Source organism: Periophthalmus magnuspinnatus, chromosome 3 (assembly GCF_009829125.3).
Source record: "Periophthalmus magnuspinnatus isolate fPerMag1 chromosome 3, fPerMag1.2.pri, whole genome shotgun sequence".
Classification (NCBI taxonomy): Eukaryota; Metazoa; Chordata; class Actinopteri; order Gobiiformes; family Gobiidae; genus Periophthalmus; species Periophthalmus magnuspinnatus.
In genome coordinates this window covers 8008091-8029252 of record NC_047128.1, presented here as the reverse complement: position 1 = coordinate 8029252, position 21162 = coordinate 8008091, and the positions used below count along the sequence as shown (strand labels likewise).

General features: G+C 41.8%; 3 protein-coding genes across 5 annotated transcripts in view; 2 read left to right on the top strand and 1 right to left on the bottom strand.

Moving 5' to 3' along the window:
• The first annotated feature begins 1788 nt into the window (after positions 1 to 1788).
• Positions 1789 to 16894, top strand: LOC117389706 (interleukin-18 receptor accessory protein-like). Of its 2 annotated transcripts, none has more exons than XM_055230102.1 (12): positions 1789 to 1952; positions 2020 to 2188; positions 3465 to 3621; positions 8187 to 8367; positions 9296 to 9361; positions 12951 to 13068; positions 13147 to 13298; positions 13383 to 13520; positions 14215 to 14304; positions 14377 to 14517; positions 15466 to 15581; positions 15745 to 16894. In XM_055230102.1, the coding sequence occupies exons 1-12, from the start codon at positions 1901 to 1903 to the stop codon at positions 15958 to 15960; spliced, it is 1596 nt and encodes a 531-aa protein (XP_055086077.1). In that variant the 5' UTR covers positions 1789 to 1900; the 3' UTR covers positions 15961 to 16894. The 2 variants fall into 2 exon arrangements, with proteins under 2 accessions (XP_055086077.1, XP_055086074.1); XM_055230099.1 differs by having other exon boundaries at positions 1999 to 2188.
• A 98-nt stretch (positions 16895 to 16992) lies between these two features.
• Positions 16993 to 18423, bottom strand: LOC117391232 (PEST proteolytic signal-containing nuclear protein-like). 2 transcript variants are annotated; one of them, XM_033988972.2, is made up of 5 exons: positions 18337 to 18423; positions 17612 to 17832; positions 17452 to 17526; positions 17319 to 17374; positions 16993 to 17179 (listed from the first exon to the last, which is right to left on the bottom strand). In XM_033988972.2, the coding sequence occupies exons 1-5, from the start codon at positions 18380 to 18382 to the stop codon at positions 17065 to 17067; spliced, it is 513 nt and encodes a 170-aa protein (XP_033844863.1). In that variant the 5' UTR covers positions 18383 to 18423; the 3' UTR covers positions 16993 to 17064. The 2 variants fall into 2 exon arrangements, with proteins under 2 accessions (XP_033844863.1, XP_033844856.1); XM_033988965.2 differs by having other exon boundaries at positions 17612 to 17835; positions 18337 to 18391.
• A 4-nt stretch (positions 18424 to 18427) lies between these two features.
• The window catches only part of stk16 (serine/threonine kinase 16), a 3223-nt gene continuing 488 nt past the window's right edge, over positions 18428 to 21162 (top strand). The window contains exons 1-8 of the mRNA XM_033985442.2: positions 18428 to 18535; positions 18821 to 18944; positions 19037 to 19256; positions 19333 to 19466; positions 19565 to 19652; positions 19796 to 19924; positions 20003 to 20124; positions 20409 to 21162. The exon at positions 20409 to 21162 is cut by the window's right edge and continues 488 nt beyond it. Coding sequence (XP_033841333.1) covers positions 18859 to 18944; positions 19037 to 19256; positions 19333 to 19466; positions 19565 to 19652; positions 19796 to 19924; positions 20003 to 20124; positions 20409 to 20547 — 918 coding nt within the window. The 5' untranslated portion in view covers positions 18428 to 18535; positions 18821 to 18858 and the 3' untranslated portion in view covers positions 20548 to 21162. The remainder of the gene's footprint in view (positions 18536 to 18820; positions 18945 to 19036; positions 19257 to 19332; positions 19467 to 19564; positions 19653 to 19795; positions 19925 to 20002; positions 20125 to 20408) is intronic.

The window sequence follows — 21162 nt, the reverse complement described above, 5'->3', positions numbered from 1 at the left end:
CCTAGGGTTCGATCGAACTCAGGTTAAGAACCACTGATTCAGCTGTTACATTACACACGTTTAGTGATGTTTTCCCCTTAAAGCCCATGAACAGCGGAACACGCCGATGCATGACATGCAGTGGTTTACTGTAAACGAACGGAGTTTGCTGCACGCGTAAAAGGAGGAGACTGGATACAAAGATCCGCGCGTAAAATTACGCACGCGTAACAGTAGACAGTTTTAAGGTTTAAGCATGACGAAACGGACAAAACAAAGGAAGTACGCGACCGATGACACTGGATGTTTGTACAAGTTAAACTAGAGGCATCTCGGACCGGAGCGGTTCGTGGAACCGAGTGACGATCTCATGGAGGACTGAGGAGTAGAGGACCTTATGATTTGATGGCCTGGATGCTGTTCTTGATCGGTAAGCGTGGTTTATTCTGCTATTGACTTAATTGTGGGTCAAATGTGTATCATGTGTAATCATTAGCATTAGCTAACGCCAATCTGCGCCCCCCGACCACCACCAATCATCACGCACACACCACTTGGGCGAAGTGTCTTGCCTAAGGACACAATGACAGAACTAAGGACACAATGACAGAAGTTGGTCCGAGCGGACTCGATCCTCCAACCTTCGGGTTGAGGGACCAAAGCTCTAACCACTGAGCCACTGTTGCAGAATGAGTGTCACACTGTACAATCATGTACAGTGTGTTCTTAGTTTCCAGTGTGTGTTTGTTTACATTTTGAAGTTTGTGTGTTTGTTCACTGTTTTCAGTGTGTGCTTTGTAAATATATATTTATTTTGACCCATACCAACCCACCACTCAAATTTGAAATGTAAGTGGTCAACAATCTTATATAATCTGATATATAGTGTATTTTTGGCCCCAGCTCCCTACTGCAACTTTCTACACCTTCATTTTCACACAAAAATTTAGGCGAGGATGAGATTTTGTGTGTGTGTGTGTGTGTGTGTGTGTGTGTGTGGGTGGGTGGGGGTGTGGGTGTGTGTGTGTGTGTTCCAAAGTGTATAAATGCTAAGCAGATATACTTACTTGATTCTGACATCTGTAGGTAAAACTATAGGGTGTTACCTTTACAAAGACACCAAACTTGTGTATTTACTACTGAGGGTTCAATAATGGTGATTATTTTAATTTGGAGAGGTCAGAACAAAGGCAATTTCACCAAAATGACCCGGAATGCTAAGGGGTTTTAAAGAATGGAATGGTAGTAAGAGTTTCCTAGAGATGTTCCTTGAACTTATGTTAAAAAATTGATCTGGGTGTGATGTGTCCAATCATATATAGCATATTAAGTATGTATTTATTTAGATCTAGGAGACTGCTGTGACACCAATTAAGGGTGTCTAGACTTTGCATATATTTTCTATTCTCACGCCTGAAAAATCATGGTTGAGAACCTGCTTTGGAGAAATGCAGTTGTTCAAGTTGGGCTAATACATCTGTGTTTATTTATCTATTTATGTCTATCGTTGAGTCAAATATATAGCACTTTTTAGTCTTTTCTATATTTAAACAATGATGAAAGTATATTACCCAAGCAGATTTGTGTGGGAACTGGCCTCTAAATAGAAAATACTGAATCATTTTACCCGTTTTGAAAATAGCATGAAATAAAACTAAACCTAAAATATCACTTTCTTTTACACAATGTTTTTTTGTATCATCCTCATTTCTGACAGCAACTATGAAAACTACCTATTTTATTTTATTTTACTTGCTGCACACAGAGGTGCACTTTTGCAAAAGGAAGTGGTGTGAGTGTCATTACAGTGACGACAGCTGTTTCTTTGAATTGTAAGGCCTGTTGCTGCTGCAAATGGAAAAATTTGTCGATTTGAGATGGTTATTTTCACACGAGCAAGTACTAATGTGTTCCGACAGAAATGAACCTTATTACAATTTGTTTAGCCTGCATCTCTTTGACAGCATGCAAAGGTAAGATTTTAGACTAAACTTTGTATGTTTAAAAGTCTATTAATAGCTTTGTGTTTATTGAGCACAGGTCTCTATCAAAAACCCTCACCAACAATGCACTACAAAGCTATCAGGGGAGAAGTGTTTATGATGCCATGTAAGAACTGGTCCAGGGTTGAAAAGGAGATTTACAACAACGACTTTGCTCAGTTCAAAGCTGAAGTATCACACTCGGGAAATTACACATGTTTAACCAGGTAAATAACTTAAATAAAAATATAAAAATCAGAGCTAATGCAATCCACATTTATACTGTAGTAATTGTTATGCAACCTTTTAGTCTCTGCATTCTGAAAATCCTGATACAGCTCTGAAAGCAGAGCGAGGTAAAAGCTGTTGTTTTTTTTATCATCTGAGTAACCGCCAGTTGTCAGGAATAACAAAGGGTTAAAAAAAAGCTGACACCTACAAAAGATCATTACAAGTTGAAGATGTTTCATCTATTTAAAGGTGCACCATGTAAGTTTTTGTTTGAGGGTCCACAACCTTACTTGTGTCCATGGAGATGTAATTGTTTTGTATTTAATGTTCATCAGTGTATCTATGAAAACAAACAGGCCAAGTTAGAAGACAGATCTGGGGTGAGGTGAGCCCACTCACAGTAAAATATTTTTCAAGGCATTAGGTTTTGCAATAAAACACCTATAGGCTTAATTAAAGTTTAGTACCACACTATATATTATTCCATGAAACTCAGTAACATCTCCGTGGAAACAAGGAGGTAGCGGACCCCGCACCTGAAAAAGTTGCATAGTGCACATTTAATATAGTCTCATACCTGTATGTATGAGTCTGACAATATGATCACCTTTTAAGATTAAATGCACACTCTGTCCCCTCTGGCATACAAATGTGCCAGCTATATGTACAACTACAATGTTTACGCCAGCTCTCAAGTGGAGCAGAACCATCAACCGTCTTAGGTGTAAAGATGCACAATGTAACTTTTCTGTTGGAAGGTATGCTCTCTGCTTGTCTCCATAGAGATGTCATTGCTTTGCCTGCAGTGTTCCACAGTATGGCTTTAAACTTAACTCCATGGAGACAAGCTGTTGACAACAGGTCGACATCACAAGAAAGTTTTATATAATTTTAATTTAAAGCAGTGAGAAGTTCTTGCTGGCCCTGGTGTTGATTGGATGTTAGGGCTCCTCTCCACTGCAGATGGTGGTAGTAGTCATAAACTCTGGAAGACGCAGTCTTGGTAAGACTGGAATGAGTTTGACACATTTGGATTTTCTGTAAAATGGCTTAACTTGGTTCTTAACTTAGCCTTGAAAATAACATCCAGAGTATATGAGAAATCAGCTGTCAAACAAAGACTTGGCAGGTGATGAGCTCCTCGCCAGAAAAGATGCTTCAATAAAGTGTAACCCAAAGCTGATGGGTTGGACTTTTGCCATGGTTAACTGCTCTGCCAATGATGTATAACTACAAGACTTTATTTTAAATGTACAAACCTGTGTTATGCAGCACTGGTTGGCAGTTCCTCCATCTCGAGGTTGTTGATAACACATTGGGATGTTGGAGTGCTAAGGAGAGCAGAGTGACACTGAAGATCGGAGCTGGAGGATATATCACATGTCCAGGACACAACTGCAGCAATAGCACCAATACTGTCTGGTACAAGGTACAGACACATATAGGCCTAAGTGAAGTAATAATGCTATAAACTTAAGTCTGCCACACATTACAGGATTTTTCAGGCTTAAATGATTTTTAAGCATGCAACAAAAAGTGCACACCACAGACATGAGGAGAATCGTAAGAAATTTTAGATCTTACAATCCCCGAGCACAAAGACTATAATGAGTTATAGCAGCGGAGAGACCTTTCACCACAAGCTAAAAGTTGTGAGCACATCTTGCCTCAACAGTTTCCTGTCTACAGTAAAATTACTCGCTTTGAGACCTCAAAATGTTCCAAAAATCAGAGCATTGCACTTATGTGCAAGTAAAAACTCTGTTATTATTATTATTTGAGAAATGTGGGTACAGTAGGTCAGATAAATGCTTTTAATGCACAGAAGGCTGGCGATAAGCTACACAGGAAGTAGAATCGTGTTTACTATAGCAGCAGCTTCACCTGATCTGCGCTGCATGGACTTATGTAAACAGGCACATCTTTTTTACTTTTTAAAGAACACTTCAAACTGGATTCGTAGTGCTGTTTTATGGACTGGGTGTCATTATTTGCGGAGAGGTGAGCAGGGCAGGCCTAGCTTTCTGTGACCCCTAAGCTGAACTTGTCTCTGGGGCCCCCGGCAGTGGATGTACCCTGGGTCAGATATTGGTGATTCACACTTGACAACATTATGAATATCTCATCACTTTGAACAATTGTTTTTGTATGTATATGGCCAAGATCAGACTAAAAACATCCAGAATGAACTACTATAGCCACAAGAACAGTAGACAAACATGTAAGGGGGGTCTGGGGGCCCTGTCTCAGAAAACTTTTGAAATTCTATACATTTTTTCCTGGTTTCTGGTGGATTTGAATTTGTTCCAGTTGGCTGCAGTGGAAAGTCACAAGTTCTACTCAAGTAACAGTGCACTTCAAAATAATATTGGCTATGTACACAGAAGCACAAAGTAGTGCTTCAACCAAAACTTTTATTCAGGTAAGAGTAAAAGTATGATGTCAGAACACTATTACAATGAATTATAAAAAAGGGTTACTCAAGTAAATGAAGCCTAGTAGTACTGAGTTCTATCCACCTCTGACAAAGAATGACTAACAGTGGTCACCATTTTATGTCAGCAGGAACAAACAGTTGGTGTAAATGTGCATATTAATTAGGTTATACAATACGCATTCATGAATCATGACTCGTTTACAGACCGTTTTCAGACTCGTTTTCAGTCGTCCAGCAAATGTGACAGTGGTTTATCATTACTCATTTGAAACAGGAGCAGCCTGCTAACAGCCATTCAAATGTACCTCAGCTGGCTCACCACACCTCGGAAGAAGGGGTGTGTAAACATATAGCTGCCCATACCTATGCCCGGCTCAAAAACAGTTGCAGATATTTTGCTGCTGTAGATAAAAAACAAGCCATTTGAGATAGATATTTAGGCTGCTGTAAACACACAAGCCTTGTTTCCATTAAAACTTTACATATTATATTATTTTCAATATAAATGTATGGGCTTTGGGGGGCCCTGTGGTGCCCTCAGGGCCCTAAGCAGCCGCTTAGTCTGCTTATGGGCTGGGCTGAAAGTGAGTAATAAAGTCACCTAATTATTTTCTCCATTTCCTGAGTTTGTATTGGCTGTTACCGTAGCACTGCTGATTTTTTGTGGTTACAATAAGAAAGAGCAGCTCAGAATCGCATTGACACCACACATACGAGGGGCACAGCTGCTTAAAAATTGCACATTTAGATCCAAAGTCGGATCATGCCTTCCCAAAGCTGGGGGAGAATTCAACAGGGTTGTAAATCAGGCAAATGATCTTGTAGTGTGTGGTGAGCTTTAGATCACATCAGTTAGTTAAGTCGTGTGTCACCACAAGTTTGTCATAGTTCTACCTGTTTGCTTGTTTTCTTTCCTCAGTCCGGCTCCGTTTTTCAGCCTGTTCCGGCCCTTCTTTTGTTACCTCCCTGGTTTCCCAGCAGCTGCCTCTCATTGTGCTAATCAGCTCAGGGTAGCCTATATATACTGCTTCTGTTCAGTTAGTTCTTGCTAGATTGTTGACTAGACAAGAGTAACTTTCAAGCTCCTCTGATATACTCTGTTGTTTGCATTTCTGCAATTCTGTGCCTGCATTTATATCTGTTGGAGTTACCTGTTCCTGAGTTTATTGGTCCAGCCTGTTTCCCCATTTGAATCCCCAGTGTGGAAGAGCTTTTCATTGACATTAAATAAGACTTTATTCCTCAGTTGTTTAGTCCCTGATTTAGCACATTCTGAATTACCTGCTTAAAGGACACTTTCTGTTGTAGTTTGAGACATTTGACGGTTCACTTCATGTTGCATTTGAGTCCAGTTTACTGGTGTGACAAAGTTAGTCCTGCCTGTATCTCCACTACTGATTATAATTTCTTTAGGCGGGTTAAACGTTTATTTTTTAAAAAAAATCTCATCCTCACCCTCCATGGGTGGCATCATCCCCTCTTTTTTATGCTCGGGATCTCTACCAGAGGCCTGGGAGCTTGAGGGTTCTGCGCAGTATCTTTGCTGTTCCTAGTAATGTACTTTTCTGGACTGAGATCTGGTCTGATGTTTTTCCTGGGATCTGCTGTAACCACTCCTCCACATTGCCCTGAGTGCTCCGATGGCCATAGGCACCACTGATGCCTTCACCTTCCAGGCCTTCTCCAGCTCTTCTTTGAGCCCCTGGTATTTCTTTAGTTTCTCATGTTCCTTTTTCCTAATGGTCCCATCACTTGGTACTGTGATGTCTACCACAATGGCTTTGCTCTATTGTTTATCCACCACCACAATGTCCAGTTGGTATGCCATCATCATTCTGTCAGTCTGTATCTAGAAGTTTCACAGGATCTTTCTCATTCTCCACTACCTTTGGAGGTGTTTCCCACCTTGACCTTGAGGTATCCAGTTCGTACTCTGCACAGATGTTTCTGTACACTATCCTGGATTTCAGATGGAACCCGCCATGCATGGTCAGGAGCTTTCAGGTCTTAACATATGTGGTCTGTAGCTGACCTTTGGTCAGCTTATGAATCCTGCTGGGTGTGATTACTGGCAAGGCATAGCTGTTTATTGCCTGGGTCTTGTTCTTGCCATTGAGCTGACTCCTTTGCACTTGCCTTACTTGTCGAAGGTATTTGGCCGTGGCTGCTTTCCTTGTTTCCTCTTCAAGGTTACCATTTGCTTGTGGGATGCCAAGGTACTAGTTGCTGTCGTCAATGTCTGCTATTTTTCCTTCTGGTAGTGAGACCCCTTCTGTGTGGACTCTCTTTGTCACCATCCGGTTACACTTCTCAAGCCCAAATGACCTTTCACTGTCTGTGCTATAGATGTGGATCAGTAAGTGAGGTGCGATGAAAAAACAAGTAACCAAGATGCCCATACCTGAAGCACTGGAAACTGCTAAACAAAGGCTCCAAGCCTTGGCCAGCCGCCTAAAGAGGTACACATGAGATAATGAAGCCAGATGAATAAACCGTCTGTTCACAACACAACTGTCGAAAAGTGTACGCTCAATGGCAGGGTAATAAGACCAGAGCAGACCGACCAAGGCTGGAAACCGAAAGCTCCTGACCATGCATGGCGGGTTCCATCCCAAATCCAGCACCCTGAGACTGTACGCGAGCCATAAGGAAGGAGGCCGAGGACTAGTGAGTGTGAGAGCCACAGTCCAGGATGAAACATCCAACATCCATAAGTACATCAAGGACAAGGTCCCAAAAGATGACGTGCTCAGCAAATGTCTCAGACAGTGGAGTGCAGAGGAAGAGGTGCACAAGGAACCATCGTGGAAGGACAAGTCCCTGCATGGGATGTACCACCGGAACATAACTGAAGATAACTGAAGATAGAAGCTGATATCAAGAAATCCTACCAGTGGCTCGAGAAAGCTGGACTGAAGGAGAGCACAGAGGAACTCTGGCTTCACAGGAGCTGGCCTGGAGCACCAGAGCGATAGAGGCCCAGATCTACCACACCAGACAAGAGCCAAGGTGCAGGCTGTGCAAAGAGGTCCCTGAGACAATCCAGCACATAACCGCAGGGTGTAAGATGCTGGCAAGGAAAAAACATGGAGCGGCATAAAGTGGCCGACATAGTGTACTTCCAGATACAGACTGACCGGATGGTAATGAACCAACTGGACATTGTGGTGGTGGATAAACAACAGAACAAAGCCGTTGTGGTGGACATCACAGTACCAAGTGATGGGAACATCAAGAAAAAGGAACATGAGAAACTAGAGAAATACCAGGGGCTCAAAGAAGAGCTGGAGAAGGCCTGGAAGGTGAAGGTATCAGTGGTGCCCATGGTCATCGGTGCACTCAGGGCAGTGACCCCCAAACTGGAGGAGTGGTTACAGCAGATCCCAGGACATCTCAGTCCAGAAAAGTGCAGTACTAGGAACAGTAAAGATACTGCACAGAACCCTCAAGCTCCCAGGCCTCTGGTAGAGGTCCTGAGTGTGGAAAAGAGGGGGTGAGACCATCAGCAGAGGGTGGTATATATATGTGACTGTGTGTATAATCTGTGTTCGTTACAGGGAAATATGAGGGTATCTGAGCTCAAGAAGCTCAAAAAAAGAGGACTATCTTTCATTGCTGGATGCCTTTTACTGCATGAAGTGATGGAATACGACAATGCTGTGTTTTTCTGTGACCAAGAGCTGAGCGAGCGAGGTGATAACTGGACCATTAGGAGTTCTGTTACCGTCGAGGCTTTATGTAAGTTAATTATGTGCAAATGTACTCATGTGGATAATTAGGGCAAATAAGACAGGTAAGGTACATACTCTGGAAATATAAAAATAAAATTATATTTTATTATTTTTCGTCACTCAAAATAAGCGTGACACCGGCATGTTAAAAACAAACACCGCTCACACCTCACAGCTTATAGTTTACAGTCCAGCGTAAAGATACTGTCCTGATTTGCAGATGCTGTGCGCTGAGATTCAGGAGCAGAAGTCTCTGTAGCACTTCATGGAATTCATAAGCAACACACTATAGTTTATACAAAGTGTAAAAAATTTATATATATGTGTGTGTGTGTGTATATATATGTATGTATGTATGTGTGTGTGTGTATATATATATATATATATATATATATATATATATATATATATATATATATATATATATACACACACACACACACACACACACCCACACACACACACCCCCCCCCACACACACACACACACACACACACACAGTGTTATCGTATCTTAAAAAGTATTTGCGACTCCCAGTGTTTTTTGTTTTTCCATGGAAACCGAATCCAAATGGCTCTTTGGGTGTTACAGGTTGCCAAACCTTTGGCTGCCAGCCCCAAAACTACAGGTTTCCTCTCTACACTGTTGGTGGGTTGCTTAAGTGGTTATTGCCAAAATTCGTGATATACTCCTTTTTGAAACCACTGTGGAATTTGAAAGTGAGGGTAAATATATATGAAATATACAGATATATGTAGGCTGTTTTTGTTCTAATTTTAATCTGTGTAATTTAATATTTAGTTTATAAATTAGAACATGCCAACATTATGAAACCATTAAAACCATTATAAATGCAAGTTTCATTCTGTTGTTTTTATTTAAAAGAACTGATGTACCCACTTTGAACTTGAACCATGTTTTGTTTGTGACATTAGATATTGATAAGTACCCTCCAAGAATACTACGTCCAGCGAACGACATAGTAGAAGAGGTGGAGCCGGGTATGTCTCTTCATAATATAGTAGTAGTAAAAAAAACGTTTTTTAACCTATAACGTTCCCTCAGCGAACACAGATCTTAGTTATATTCCCCTTCAATCATGCTTGTTTCATTAATGCTGGTCACAAGCTTGTCTTGGTCTGAGCCTCAAAAATCATCCATCCATCCATTTTCTTCTGCTTATCCGGGGCCGGGTCACAGGGGCAGCAGTCTAAGCAGGGACTCCCAGACTTCCCTGACCCTAGACACATCCTCTAGCGGGACCCCAAGGCGTTCCCAGGCCAGCCGACAGACATAGTCCCTCCAGCGTGTCCTGGGTCTTCCCCAGGGCCTCCTCCCAGTGGTACATGCCCAAAACACCTCCCTAGGGAGGCGTCCAGGACACATTCTGAGCAGATGCCCAAGCCACCTCAGCTGGCTTCTCTCGACGTGTAGGGCTCTACTCTGAGCTCCTCCCATGTGACTGAGCTCTTCACCCTATCCCTAAGGGTGTGCCCAGCCACCCTTCGCAGGAAACCCATTTCGGCCACTTGTATCCGCGATCTTGTCCTTTCGGTCATTACCCAGAGCTCATGACCATAGGTGAGGGTAGGAGCGTAGACTGACCGGTAAATTGAGCGCTTTGGCTTCTGGCTCAGCTCCTTCTTCACCACAATAGACCGATACAGCGACCGCATCACTGCAGACCCTACACCGATCCACCTGTCAATCTCACGCTCCATCCTTCCCTCACTTGTGAACAAGACCCCGAGATACTTGAACTCATCCACTTGAGGCAAAGACTCTCCACCCACCCGAAGAGGGCAAGCCACCTTGTTCCGGTCGAGAACCATGGCCTCGAATTTGGAGGAGCTTATTCTCATCCCAGCTGCTTCACACTTGGCTGCAAACTACCCCAGTGCCTGCTGCAGGTCCTGGCTCGATGAAGCCATCAGGACAACATCACCTGCAAACAGCAGAGATGATATCCTGTGGTTCCCGAACTAGACTCCCTCCAGCCCCTGGCTGTCCATAAATATAATGAACAGAACCAGTGACAAAGGGCAGCCCTGGCGGAGTCCAACAAGCACTGGGAACAGGTCTTACTTACTGCCGGAAATGCGAACACAGCCCCTTCTCCGGTCATACAGGGACCGGACAGCCCTGAGCAAAGCCCCATACTCTCAAAGCACCCCCCAAAGGACACCACAATGGACACGGTTGAATGCCTTCTCCAGATCCACAAAACACATGTGGTCTGGTTGGGCAAACTCCCATGAACCCTCAAGGATGTAGATGGAGAGTATAGAGCTGGTCCACTGTTCCATGATGGGGACGAAAACCACACTACTCCTCCTGGATCCGAGGTTTGACTATCGGTCAGATTCTCCTCTCCAGTACCCTGGAATAGACCTTACCGAGAAGGCTGAGGAGTGTGATTCCCCTGTATTGGAACACACCCTCTGCCCCCCCCCTTCTTATACAGAAGGACCACCACTCCAGTCTGCCAGTCCAGCAGTACTGTCCTCGACCACCACGCAATGTTGCAGAGACATGTCAGCCAAGACAGCCCCACAACATCTAGAGACTTGAGGTACTTGGGACGGATCTCGTCCACCCCCCGGAGCCTTGCCACCGAGGTAGTTGGCAAGCTCCAGGGTGATGAACGAGTCCGCCTCTGGGTCCCCAGTCTCTGCTTCCTCCTCGGAAGACATGACGGGGGGATTGAGGAGATCCTCAAAGTATTCCTTACACCGCCTGACAACATCCCCAGTCGAGGTCAATAGCTCTCCACCCACACTGTAGACAGTGTTGGTGAAGCACTGCTTTCCCCTCCTGAGGCATCAGACGTTTTTCTAGAATTTCTTCGAGGCTGTCTGATAGTCCTTCTCCATGGCCTCCCCAAACCCCTCCCAACCCCAAGTTTTTACCTCTGCGACCCCACGAGCCGCGGTATGCTTGGCCCGCCGGTATTCATCGGCTGCCTCAGGAGTCCCACGAGCCACAAAGGCTATAGGACTCCTTCTTCAGCTTGACAGCATCCCTTACTTCCGGTGTCCACCACCAGGTTCGGGGATTGCCGCCGCAACAAGCATCGCAGACCTTGCGACCACAGCTATGAGCGACCACAGCTATGAGCAACCGCATCGACAATAGAGGTTGAGAACATAGCCCACTCGGAGTCCATGTCCCCAGCCTCCCCCGGGATCAGGAAGAAGTTCTCCCGGAGGTGTGAGTTGAAGACACCTCTGACAGAAGCCTCTGCCAGGCGTTCCCAAAAGACCCTTACAATACACTTGGGCCTGCCAGGTCTGTCCGGCTTCCTCCTCCGCCAACGGATCCAACTCACCACCAGGTGGTGATTGGTTAACAGCTCTGCCCCTCTCTTCACCCGAGTGTCCAAAACATGCAGCCTGAGGTCAGATGGCACAACAACAAAGTAGATCATTGACCTCCAAGGGTGTCCTGGTGACTAGCACAGAAGTCCAATAACAGAACACTTGGGTTCAGATCAGGGATTCTTCCCAATCATGCCCCTCCAGGTGTCACTGCCATTACCCACATGGGCATCCCCCAGGAGAACAAATGAGTCCCCGGTCAGTGCTCTGTGTAGAACGCCTCCCAGGGAATCCAAGAAGGCCGGGTACTCTACACTGCTGTTTAGCCCACAGGCCGCCACAACAGTAACAGACCTGTCCCCCACCCGAAGGTACAGGGATGCAACCCTCTAGTTCACCGGGATGAACCCCAACACGAGGTGGCTGAGCTGTGGGGCAATGAGCAAGCCCACACCAGTTCGCCGCTTCTCCTCGTGGGCAACGCCAGAGAAATGGAGAGTCCAGCCCCTCTCAAGGAGTTGGGTTCCAGAGCCCAAGCTGTACGTGGAGGCAAGGCCGACTATATCTAGTCAGTAATGCTCAACCTCCCGCACAAGCTCCGGCTCCTTCCCCCCCGAGCGAGGTGACATTCCATGTCCCCAGAGCCAGTCTCTATGTCCGGAGAACCTGTCGTCAAGGCCCCCGCCTTCGACTGCCACCCAGATCTCTCTGCACCAGCCCCTTACGGATCATCTTGCGGGTGGTGGATCCACATGAGGACGGCCCCACGTCTCTCCTTCTGGCTGTGCACGGCCAGGCCCCGTGGGGAAAGCCCGGCCGCCAGGCGCTCGCTGTTGAGCACCCACCCCAGGCCTGGCTCCAGGGTGGGGCCCCGGTAACGCCGGTCCAGGCAACGTAACTAGCCTTGATTTATCTCTCGTCCCTCAAAAATTACTCTGTTTGAATTTTGCCTGGATTATTGTGTCACATGTAGACATATAGAGGTCTCCTGTGCTGCTTTAAGCCCATAAATCATTACCAGGCTCATTCTGAGCATTTCTGCAGTCAAATTGCATTCATTACAACTGTATGCTTGTATTACCACAGTGACGGCAATGCTTAAATAGGTAGCTTCTTTCATGGTTAATTACCACTGCTGCCAGTAGGAGTGCTAAAACCAATTCCAAGTAAGATGAGCAACTGATGGAAAATATTGTGTCTTTAATACATATACATTATTTTAAATTTCTAATATGTGAAGTGTCCTTTAACTTTCTTTCTGTTCTGAAAATAGGTTTGAGTCATACATTAAAATGCGTAGTGGATTTTCCCAAAGCAGATCCCACAGTCATCCAGTGGTTCATGAAAGACAATGGCCATTTAAAAAATCTGACGATGGAGAAGATAGAAGAGTATATAGAGTTTAGCCACTATAATCCCATATGCTGAATTTATAAGGCTATAATAGAAATATGTTTTACCTGATTCAGAGTGAAGGAAGTTAAATGGGAGACTCGGGTCATTGGAAAAGCCATAATTGAACAGGTGGCATCCCAGGACCTAAACAAAACATACATCTGCATCGCACAAAACACATCTGGAAACGTTAGTTCAACAATTTACCTCAAGAAGACACATAACAGTAAGCATTTTTACAAGGTTATATTGCAAATGCATTTTCTTTGGTAAATAAATGTAACAATGATTTGCTTTTTATGTTTTTTAGTACAATGGCCATCTCTGATTGAATATTCTTTAGGATCAATACTGTTTGTCTCAAGTCTGGGGATCGTTGTATATTTGAAATGGTTGGAGATACAGCTCATTCTGAAATCCTGCTGGACTTTTGATAAAGCAGATGTAGGTGAGATGATACACCCAAGTGAAGCATGCAAAAACATCATATTTATAATGTAATGCACAATGTGTTTAAGAAGTGGCTTGGATTTGTTGTGGAAAAAATTACAGTTGTAGATGAAAAGTAATAATGAACTTTTACACTTAGACAGGTAGAACAACAGCGAGTTTCCTGTGGGATGGAGACAGAGCCTTCACACATGTTAATGTCTGGTCTGGGTCTGGCAGACTGACACAGATCAAATGCTTTTTAAATACACAACATGACTATACTTAAATTTCTATCACAGATTAAACAAGAGGACTAAACATGATTTAGAACTTAACCTTAAAGGGGAGATATTATGGAAATGGTCTTCTATAAACTTTAAACTATGTTATAATCATGTTCCCTGGTTTTTACCTACCCTCTGTCTCCGCCCACTATTCTGAACATACCTGCCATTTTTCAAAATTCAAAAGGATTCAAAATATTGAACAAACTGCATGCAAATAATATTGTATAATGCCTAAAGATTCACAAGAATCATAGTTTTTATATTAAAGTACAGTGACATTGTTTACTTTTAGTAGAACCAATCAATGTTGCCCAATAAAATATGCCAGTAAATAGAGATAATGTCCACACACTGTTTACAGTTCCTCATATATAAGTTAAATTATGGCTAATGTGTACATTCATTCCAATGTTTCTCAATTAGGCCATAAAGACTTTGATGTGTTTTTATCAAGTGTGTGGAGTACCACATCAGTGGATATGGTTTCCTCTCCTCTGAGACACAACAAGGATGGTAGGTGACATCACTTACAATGTGAATATGCTTTTTGTGACCAGGCTGCTAAGATACAGATGTAATTTTTAGATGGCACGTTCCCATTCAGTTTGGACCCTCTGGAATTGGAGGTGCCTTCAGAGAGCCTGGAGCAGCTCCTGCCCCATGTGTTGGAGGACCAGTGGGGGTATCGCCTTTGCCTGATGGACCGGGACTTTCTCCCAGGGGAAGGTCAGTGATGCAGAGAGAGAGTGGGTTTGTTGAGTTATTTTGATGTACAAATCTGGGTAACCATTGTGACTGTTGTGTAGTTAAGTGTTAATGCCAACAGAACAGGATTTCTAGATATTGTATCAATCAAAGCAGTTATTGTCACTCCTCACCTACTTAATCTCTACAATGACAATGAGGTTACCAGGTTGCTGTGACTGGCTTAAGAGGACCAGTTAGAGAGACAAAAAAAAATGTTTTGCAAATTACAGTTCATCAGAAAATAGGAAAGCAGGTCTAGCATGTAAAAAAAAAAAGGCTAGTATACTATTCTTAACCCCTAAACAGATTTTTTTCACCTTATATTTATTCCTCGTGTGTATATATATATATATATATATATATATATATAGAGAGAGAGAGAGAGAGAGAGAGAGAGAGAGAGAGAGAGAGAGAGAGAGAGAGAGAGAGAGAGAGAGAGAGAGAGAGAGAGAGAGAGAGAGAGAGAGAGAGAGAGAGAGAGAGAGAGAGAGAGAGAGAGAGAGAGAGAGAGAGAGAGAGAGAGAGAGAGAGAGAGAGAGAGAGAGAGAGAGAGAGAGAGAGAGAGAGAGAGAGAGAGAGAGAGAGAGAGAGAGAGAGAGAGAGAGAGAGAGAGAGAGAGAGAGAGAGAGAGAGAGAGAGAGAGAGAGAGAGAGAGAGAGAGAGAGAGAGAGAGAGAGAGAGAGAGAGAGAGAGAGAGAGAGAGAGAGAGAGAGAGAGAGAGAGATAAATATTATTTAAATTTTATATAACATGGCCCCTGGAAGTTTGTCATTTAGGTAATAATAGAAACTTAAAAACATTTGTTCATGATTGCAAAAGTATTACATTAATTATAGAGTAAATTAAACAAAATTACCACTTATAAATATAATATTAAGATTTGTTTCATTATTGTTTACATTATTTGTTTGATGTTTAATCTTGCAGCTTACACTAAGGATGTGGTAAATGCTATTCAAAGAAGCCAGATGTTAATTTGTCTCCTGTCAGCTGAATACTTCTCAAACAACAATGCTGTGTTTGTGCTTGAATCAGGAGTGCAGGTACACACAATTTCTTGTATTATATAACAAAGGATATATTCAGAAACTATTTTGTTGTTTCATTTAACTATAAAACGTAAATCGGTACTTTCACTGGAAAACAGAAATTTGAGTGCTGTTTTGTTTTCAACTGATTGTGGTTTTGTTTTCACACCCTTGTTAGGCACTGCTGCAAAACTCAGGTTTCAAACTGCAGCTAATATGGACGCACAGGGGCCCAGCTTCCCTCCAACAGTTGGACCCACCACTTCCTGTTGTCATTCAAAAAGCCTTGAAAGTACTTCCTGTTCTCAAATTTACATCAGTAACAAATACTAATTTCTGGAGGTCTTTGAGGAAAGCCATGCCCCATCAAAGAATCTCCTCTCTTCAGAAATGAATGGGACTGTTTTTTGTTTTTGTTTTTTGACTGCCCCTATGCCTTACAGCATTCATTATAAGTCAAGGAAACCTTCACCACTTGACATCTGAGTATTTTATGGAAACATGTTCATAAATTAGGGTTGTGCAGTTAGTACAGTTTTAATGAATCTTAAATCAAGATTCAGCCATTTCTAATAATCAATGATCATCTTGGGTTTTTAATAGAGAGGCATACAGCCAATTCTCTGAGTAAAAGCATGTGGTAGAGCACAATTCAGACTTGAAGGAAGACTTTTTCATGTCAGTTATTAAATGCCTGTATTGTTTATGTTTGGGAAGGTAACTTTGAAATATATTTTTACATTTATTTTTAGTTTTTACTTTCTCTTTAGAAGCAATTGGAAATATAATGACCACCATCATTAATGTTTTCTCAATGTTTTATTTTATTATAAACATATCTGAGAAGAGTGATTGTAACAACTTATATTTCCTCAGTACCTAATTTTAAATCCATGGCCTAAACAAGTACAGATTGAAAAGATCCCCCTTCTTGAGCCCCCCAGCTTATGTAAAGAGTCTTTTTGTGGACATCATATTTTATAACCAAGTCTCCAAATAGGTTTGTAGGTAAATGTAGGGGGTTTATTGATGAATAAATAAAACAATGAATGCATAAGACTATAACAAACCCATAGCATAAAAGAGTGGCATATTAAGCAAAATTAAATTTGTAAAAATCTGATAATGAACAGTAATTATTCTGTACAAATATTCATGCATGTCCCACTTTGTTAAACCTGGAAATTAAAAAAAAAGTATGTACATTTTCACGCATACATTAAGCAGGATTTTTTTCTGGGTGATCTATCAGTTTAACCACACACAGGACATGACTGTATTATCTACCATAATCATGTTAAGCCTGGGGAGATAAACAGGTTACACACAATTGTACCTTCTAGATGTCATCACAAGAGGTCACTGCAGAATAATCTTGTAGTAGTGATTCACTTAAAATGAACAATTAAAAGTGTCCAGACAAACATAAGTTGATGAAACCAAGCCAGTCCTGTACTTCTCAATGACAACTTATTAAAAACTACAGTACTGTTGTTATTTAGTTTTCATCTTCTGCGTGGGCCTTCAGCTTCCTCTCCCAAAGCTTCTGATTGTCAGAGAAGCCCTGCTTGCCTTTATTGAAAGAGTTAGGCCCTGCGGATGTTGGTGTCTCTCTGGAATGAAAATAAGTTCAGAATTCACATTTCTGGGGCATAGAAAAATACTGCATAGTTTTCATCAAAATTGTATTTTTTCAAACAGAATTGCTTTATGCCCTTGAGGTAAATTAATGAGACAAGTGCTTTTAAATACCTGCCAATGTTCTTCATTCTCATCTTTGCTTCAGGTGGCATTTCCTCTGGTTCACTCTGTGTTCAAAGAGATATAATCACTCAACGTGAACAAGACTTTAAATTAGCAGAGGATATACCCACTGTGGACCTACATCATCATCTTCATTGAACACTGATGCAAGCCCAACCTTTTTAGGAGGAACTGGAGGAACAGGATCTTTAGGTTTCTATCACAGAGAAGAAACATAACATATTATTCAAACACTTAAAACTACATAGTAATTATAATACCAGTATGTTCCCAAAGCTTACTGATGCTCCAAGTTTGATGGATATGGGGTTGTTGGATTTCTTCCCAATCGGACCGCTCAGGTTAAAACCGATTTTGGAGACTTTTGGTGGAGCCGGTGGGGTGGCTGAGCCCTCCTCTTCATCACCGGAGGAAAGATGCTGCGATGTACGCTTGACGGCGGTCCCCACAGTGCTACAAGAGACAGGCTTAGTTTTCACTCTGTCTCCCTCCTCCTGCGGCCCTGCTTGAGGCAAGACAACTCAACCAGATGAACAACTGTTTTCAGGGAGCTACAGAATTATAAGAGATTACATTTTACCTGTGGGGCTAAATCTAAAACTTGCAGTTAACCACAGAACAAATGTTGTGCCTAAATAAGGTACCTTTATTTTTGTGTGAAAACAGGTCAGCGAATCATCATAGCCTGAATGTTGTTGTCACGTTTTGATGTCATATATTTTAAATGCTTGTAATTTTATGTAGGGCTAATTTTCCATGTTATGTGCCCGATAGTGGAACCCATTACAAGGTTCCCATTATTCATTAAGCACACATCATGTTGCAACTTGTAAAACAGTCTCGAGTTTTGCTTGCGTTAGCATTAGCATGTTAGCTTAGAAACATTTTTAGACGTTTCCCAGGTCTGTTATTACCATGTTATATGATTTCTAAGTGAAAATAAAAACGATTATTTATAACAAACATATCTAATGCATCCAAGTACTCAGAACAGTTTAAATATCACCTCCGTCGGCTTTAAGACCCCATCTGTGTCGTTCATGATCCGCCATAGCTTCTCTTTCACAATGCCCACTAACGCCGCTAATGTTATTTTGGCGCCATGGGACATCAGTGCTCTCATTATAACCCACGATGAAGATGCCGAGCCAAGCAGCTAGTCGAAGCTAACTGAGAAAACAAAGCACCAAACATGAAAATAAGAGGTAAGAAATGTATTTAGACTGATGTATATGCCCGATCCAGGTTACCAAAATAACCGACCATCAAAGTATGCAATCTATTTGTTTTCTTCATTTGTCATTAATGTAGTTTTTGGGATACTTTAGGGATTTCAAACCACTATCATGCAACACAACATTTAGCAACAACCTGACAGCTGTTTGGACAATGAACAAAGACAAAAACGTATTTCTTTATGGCTATCCTCACCATGTGTCCAAAACTGGTTGCATCACGGCATTTTAACTTAAATGTTGTCGTCACTGCAGGTTTTTGAAGTTTGGTGCTCAGCAATGCAATAGTAGCTATGGGACAGAGTATGTGCATATGCTCCCGTGGATTCATCACAGTAGATAACAAGAAATACTACTTTGTTCAGAAGCTAGATGAAGGGTGAGTAAGATCAGTCCATTACTTATTACTTCTGAAGCACATACTTTATCACATTACATTATCTTTGTTATTTTCGCTGTCCCTTTTATCAGTGGATTCAGTTACGTGGATCTGGTGGAAGGTGTAAAAGATGGGCACTTTTATGCCCTGAAGAGGATCCTGTGCCATGATCGTGAGGGACGGCAGGAGGCACAGATGGAGATCGAGATGCACCAAATGTTTAACCATCCAAACATCTTGAGTCTGGTGGCACACACTTTTGTCGAACGTGGCGGCAAAACTGAAGCATGGTTACTCCTCCCTTACATGAGTGTAAGATGTGCCACAAATGTCTATTAAAAATAATAATGCATGAACTTGATGGAGGTCTGTTTGTTTACCTGAACAGAAGGGAAGTTTGTGGTCAGTTCTTGAGAAACTAAGAGACAAAGGAAGTTTAATGCCTGAAAAACAAATTCTGCAAATTTTTCGAGGTATCTGTGCTGGACTTAAGGCAATCCATGAGAGGGGCTATGCACACAGGTAAATGCCTCTACAAATAAATATAACTGTGTTTTGATAGAAAATAATCTTCATCTTTCATAACATTTACTGTTAATGCTTTGTTTTGTGAATGGTAGAGACATAAAACCTACAAATGTGCTTCTGGATGAAAATGACAAGCCAGTATTGATGGATATGGGATCGATGAACCGAGCCAGGATAGAGGTGAATATTATAGTAATAAAAAATAAATAAAATACTGATCCCTGTTCAGAGTTACAGACCCATGTATAACCAGCTATATTAATACCATTACCATGTAGATATATTAAAATTTCTCTTGCGTAATTATTATATTATCTATCCAGGTCAGAGGAAGCAGGGAGGCAATGAGCATTCAGGACTGGGCAGCACAGCGCTGTACTATTTCGTACAGAGCTCCTGAACTGTTCAATGTGGAGAGCCACTGCATTATTGATGAGCGCACTGATATCTGGGTAAAGTCTTGTAACTATTATTAAATATCATGTTTCATAATGTGTTTTATGTGTATTCTCTGTCTTGTATCCCGACAGTCACTCGGCTGTGTGCTGTATTGTATGATGATGCAGGAGGGACCTTATGACCTCATCTTTCAAAAAGGCGACAGTGTGGCCCTCGCCGTGCAGAACCCAGTGACCATCCCACAGTCTTGTCGGTCAGTCTCAAGAGTATATTTTAATGTACCACTAATATACCAAACTCAGATCAACATGATACATTTCCAAAAGTGAATTGTCTTTATCAAGGTGCTGTGAAGTTGCAAATTATGTATGTGTGTACAATATAGGTGACAATTACTGAAAACAATTTAATAAATTGGCTTTTTTGCCGTGAGCAAAATAAAATGAGACTGGACCTATTTTTACCATATACTGCATCTAAAACATAACATATACTGCAGAAAACATGCATTTAATTGTACATTTATTTTGTGCACAGTTACTCTGAGGGCCTGAAAGTCCTGCTGAGCTCCATGATGGTGACAAACCCTCAGGAGAGACCAAACATCAGCTGGGTCTTGGACCAGGTACAGGACCTACAGAGCTGCAGCCCCAACACTCAAACCAACATGGTCTGATGAAGCTCTGTCTTTGTACCTTCATACCTCTTGTTTTAAGGACAGTGGATATTGATGGTACTCTTTGTAATGCCTGTAATTATAGCCTTGTTTTTAACATTAAGTGCTATTTGTTTTGACATGTTATTTTTGTGATTTGTCAATCATTTTATGAAAAACTTTACCTCTTGTCCTTTTATTGAAGTGACCTAAATGTATACATTTTTACATGATTTACATTCCCTGGATTATGGAGTTTCAAATGTGTATATATATATTTTATTTTTTATTTTGAGTGTCGTTCATGTGCAGTGCTGCTTTTAAACACATGGTGGGGCTGCATCATCAAGTTTGCCATAGACTGAATCAGAATCAGAAGACTTTTATTGCCATAGTCTGTGAACACAGTTCACAAACTAGGAACTTGCTTTGGTGAAAAAGTGCAACATAAACACACTTAATAAATACAAATGCAAATCAGGGCATGCACAAAGTTAAAAAGATATGCTTAAAAAATCAAATGAAATACTTAAAGGGAGAAAATATATACAACAGCAGCATCAGAACAACAGTGCAAAGTGGCTTATTAAAGTGACCGGTGAAGACATCATGAAAAAAATCAGTTCAAGCTGATTT

Bases quoted from the DNA above. Each gene is read 5' to 3' on its own strand.
- LOC117389706 (XM_055230099.1), top strand. From the start codon at position 1,901: ATGAACCTTATTACAATTTGTTTAGCCTGCATCTCTTTGACAGCATGC. The intron at 9,362-12,950 runs GTATGTCTCTTC...TTCTGAAAATAG, and splicing joins AGTAGAAGAGGTGGAGCCGG to GTTTGAGTCATACATTAAAA. The intron at 13,521-14,214 runs GTGAGATGATAC...TTTCTCAATTAG, and splicing joins TTTTGATAAAGCAGATGTAG to GCCATAAAGACTTTGATGTG.
- LOC117391232 (XM_033988965.2), bottom strand. From the start codon at position 18,382: ATGGCGGATCATGAACGACACAGATGGGGTCTTAAAGCCGACGGAG. The intron at 17,527-17,611 runs GTAAGCTTTGGG...TCTCTGTGATAG, and splicing joins CCATCAAACTTGGAGCATCA to AAACCTAAAGATCCTGTTCC. The intron at 17,180-17,318 runs GTATTTAAAAGC...TTTTCATTCCAG, and splicing joins AGAATGAAGAACATTGGCAG to AGAGACACCAACATCCGCAG.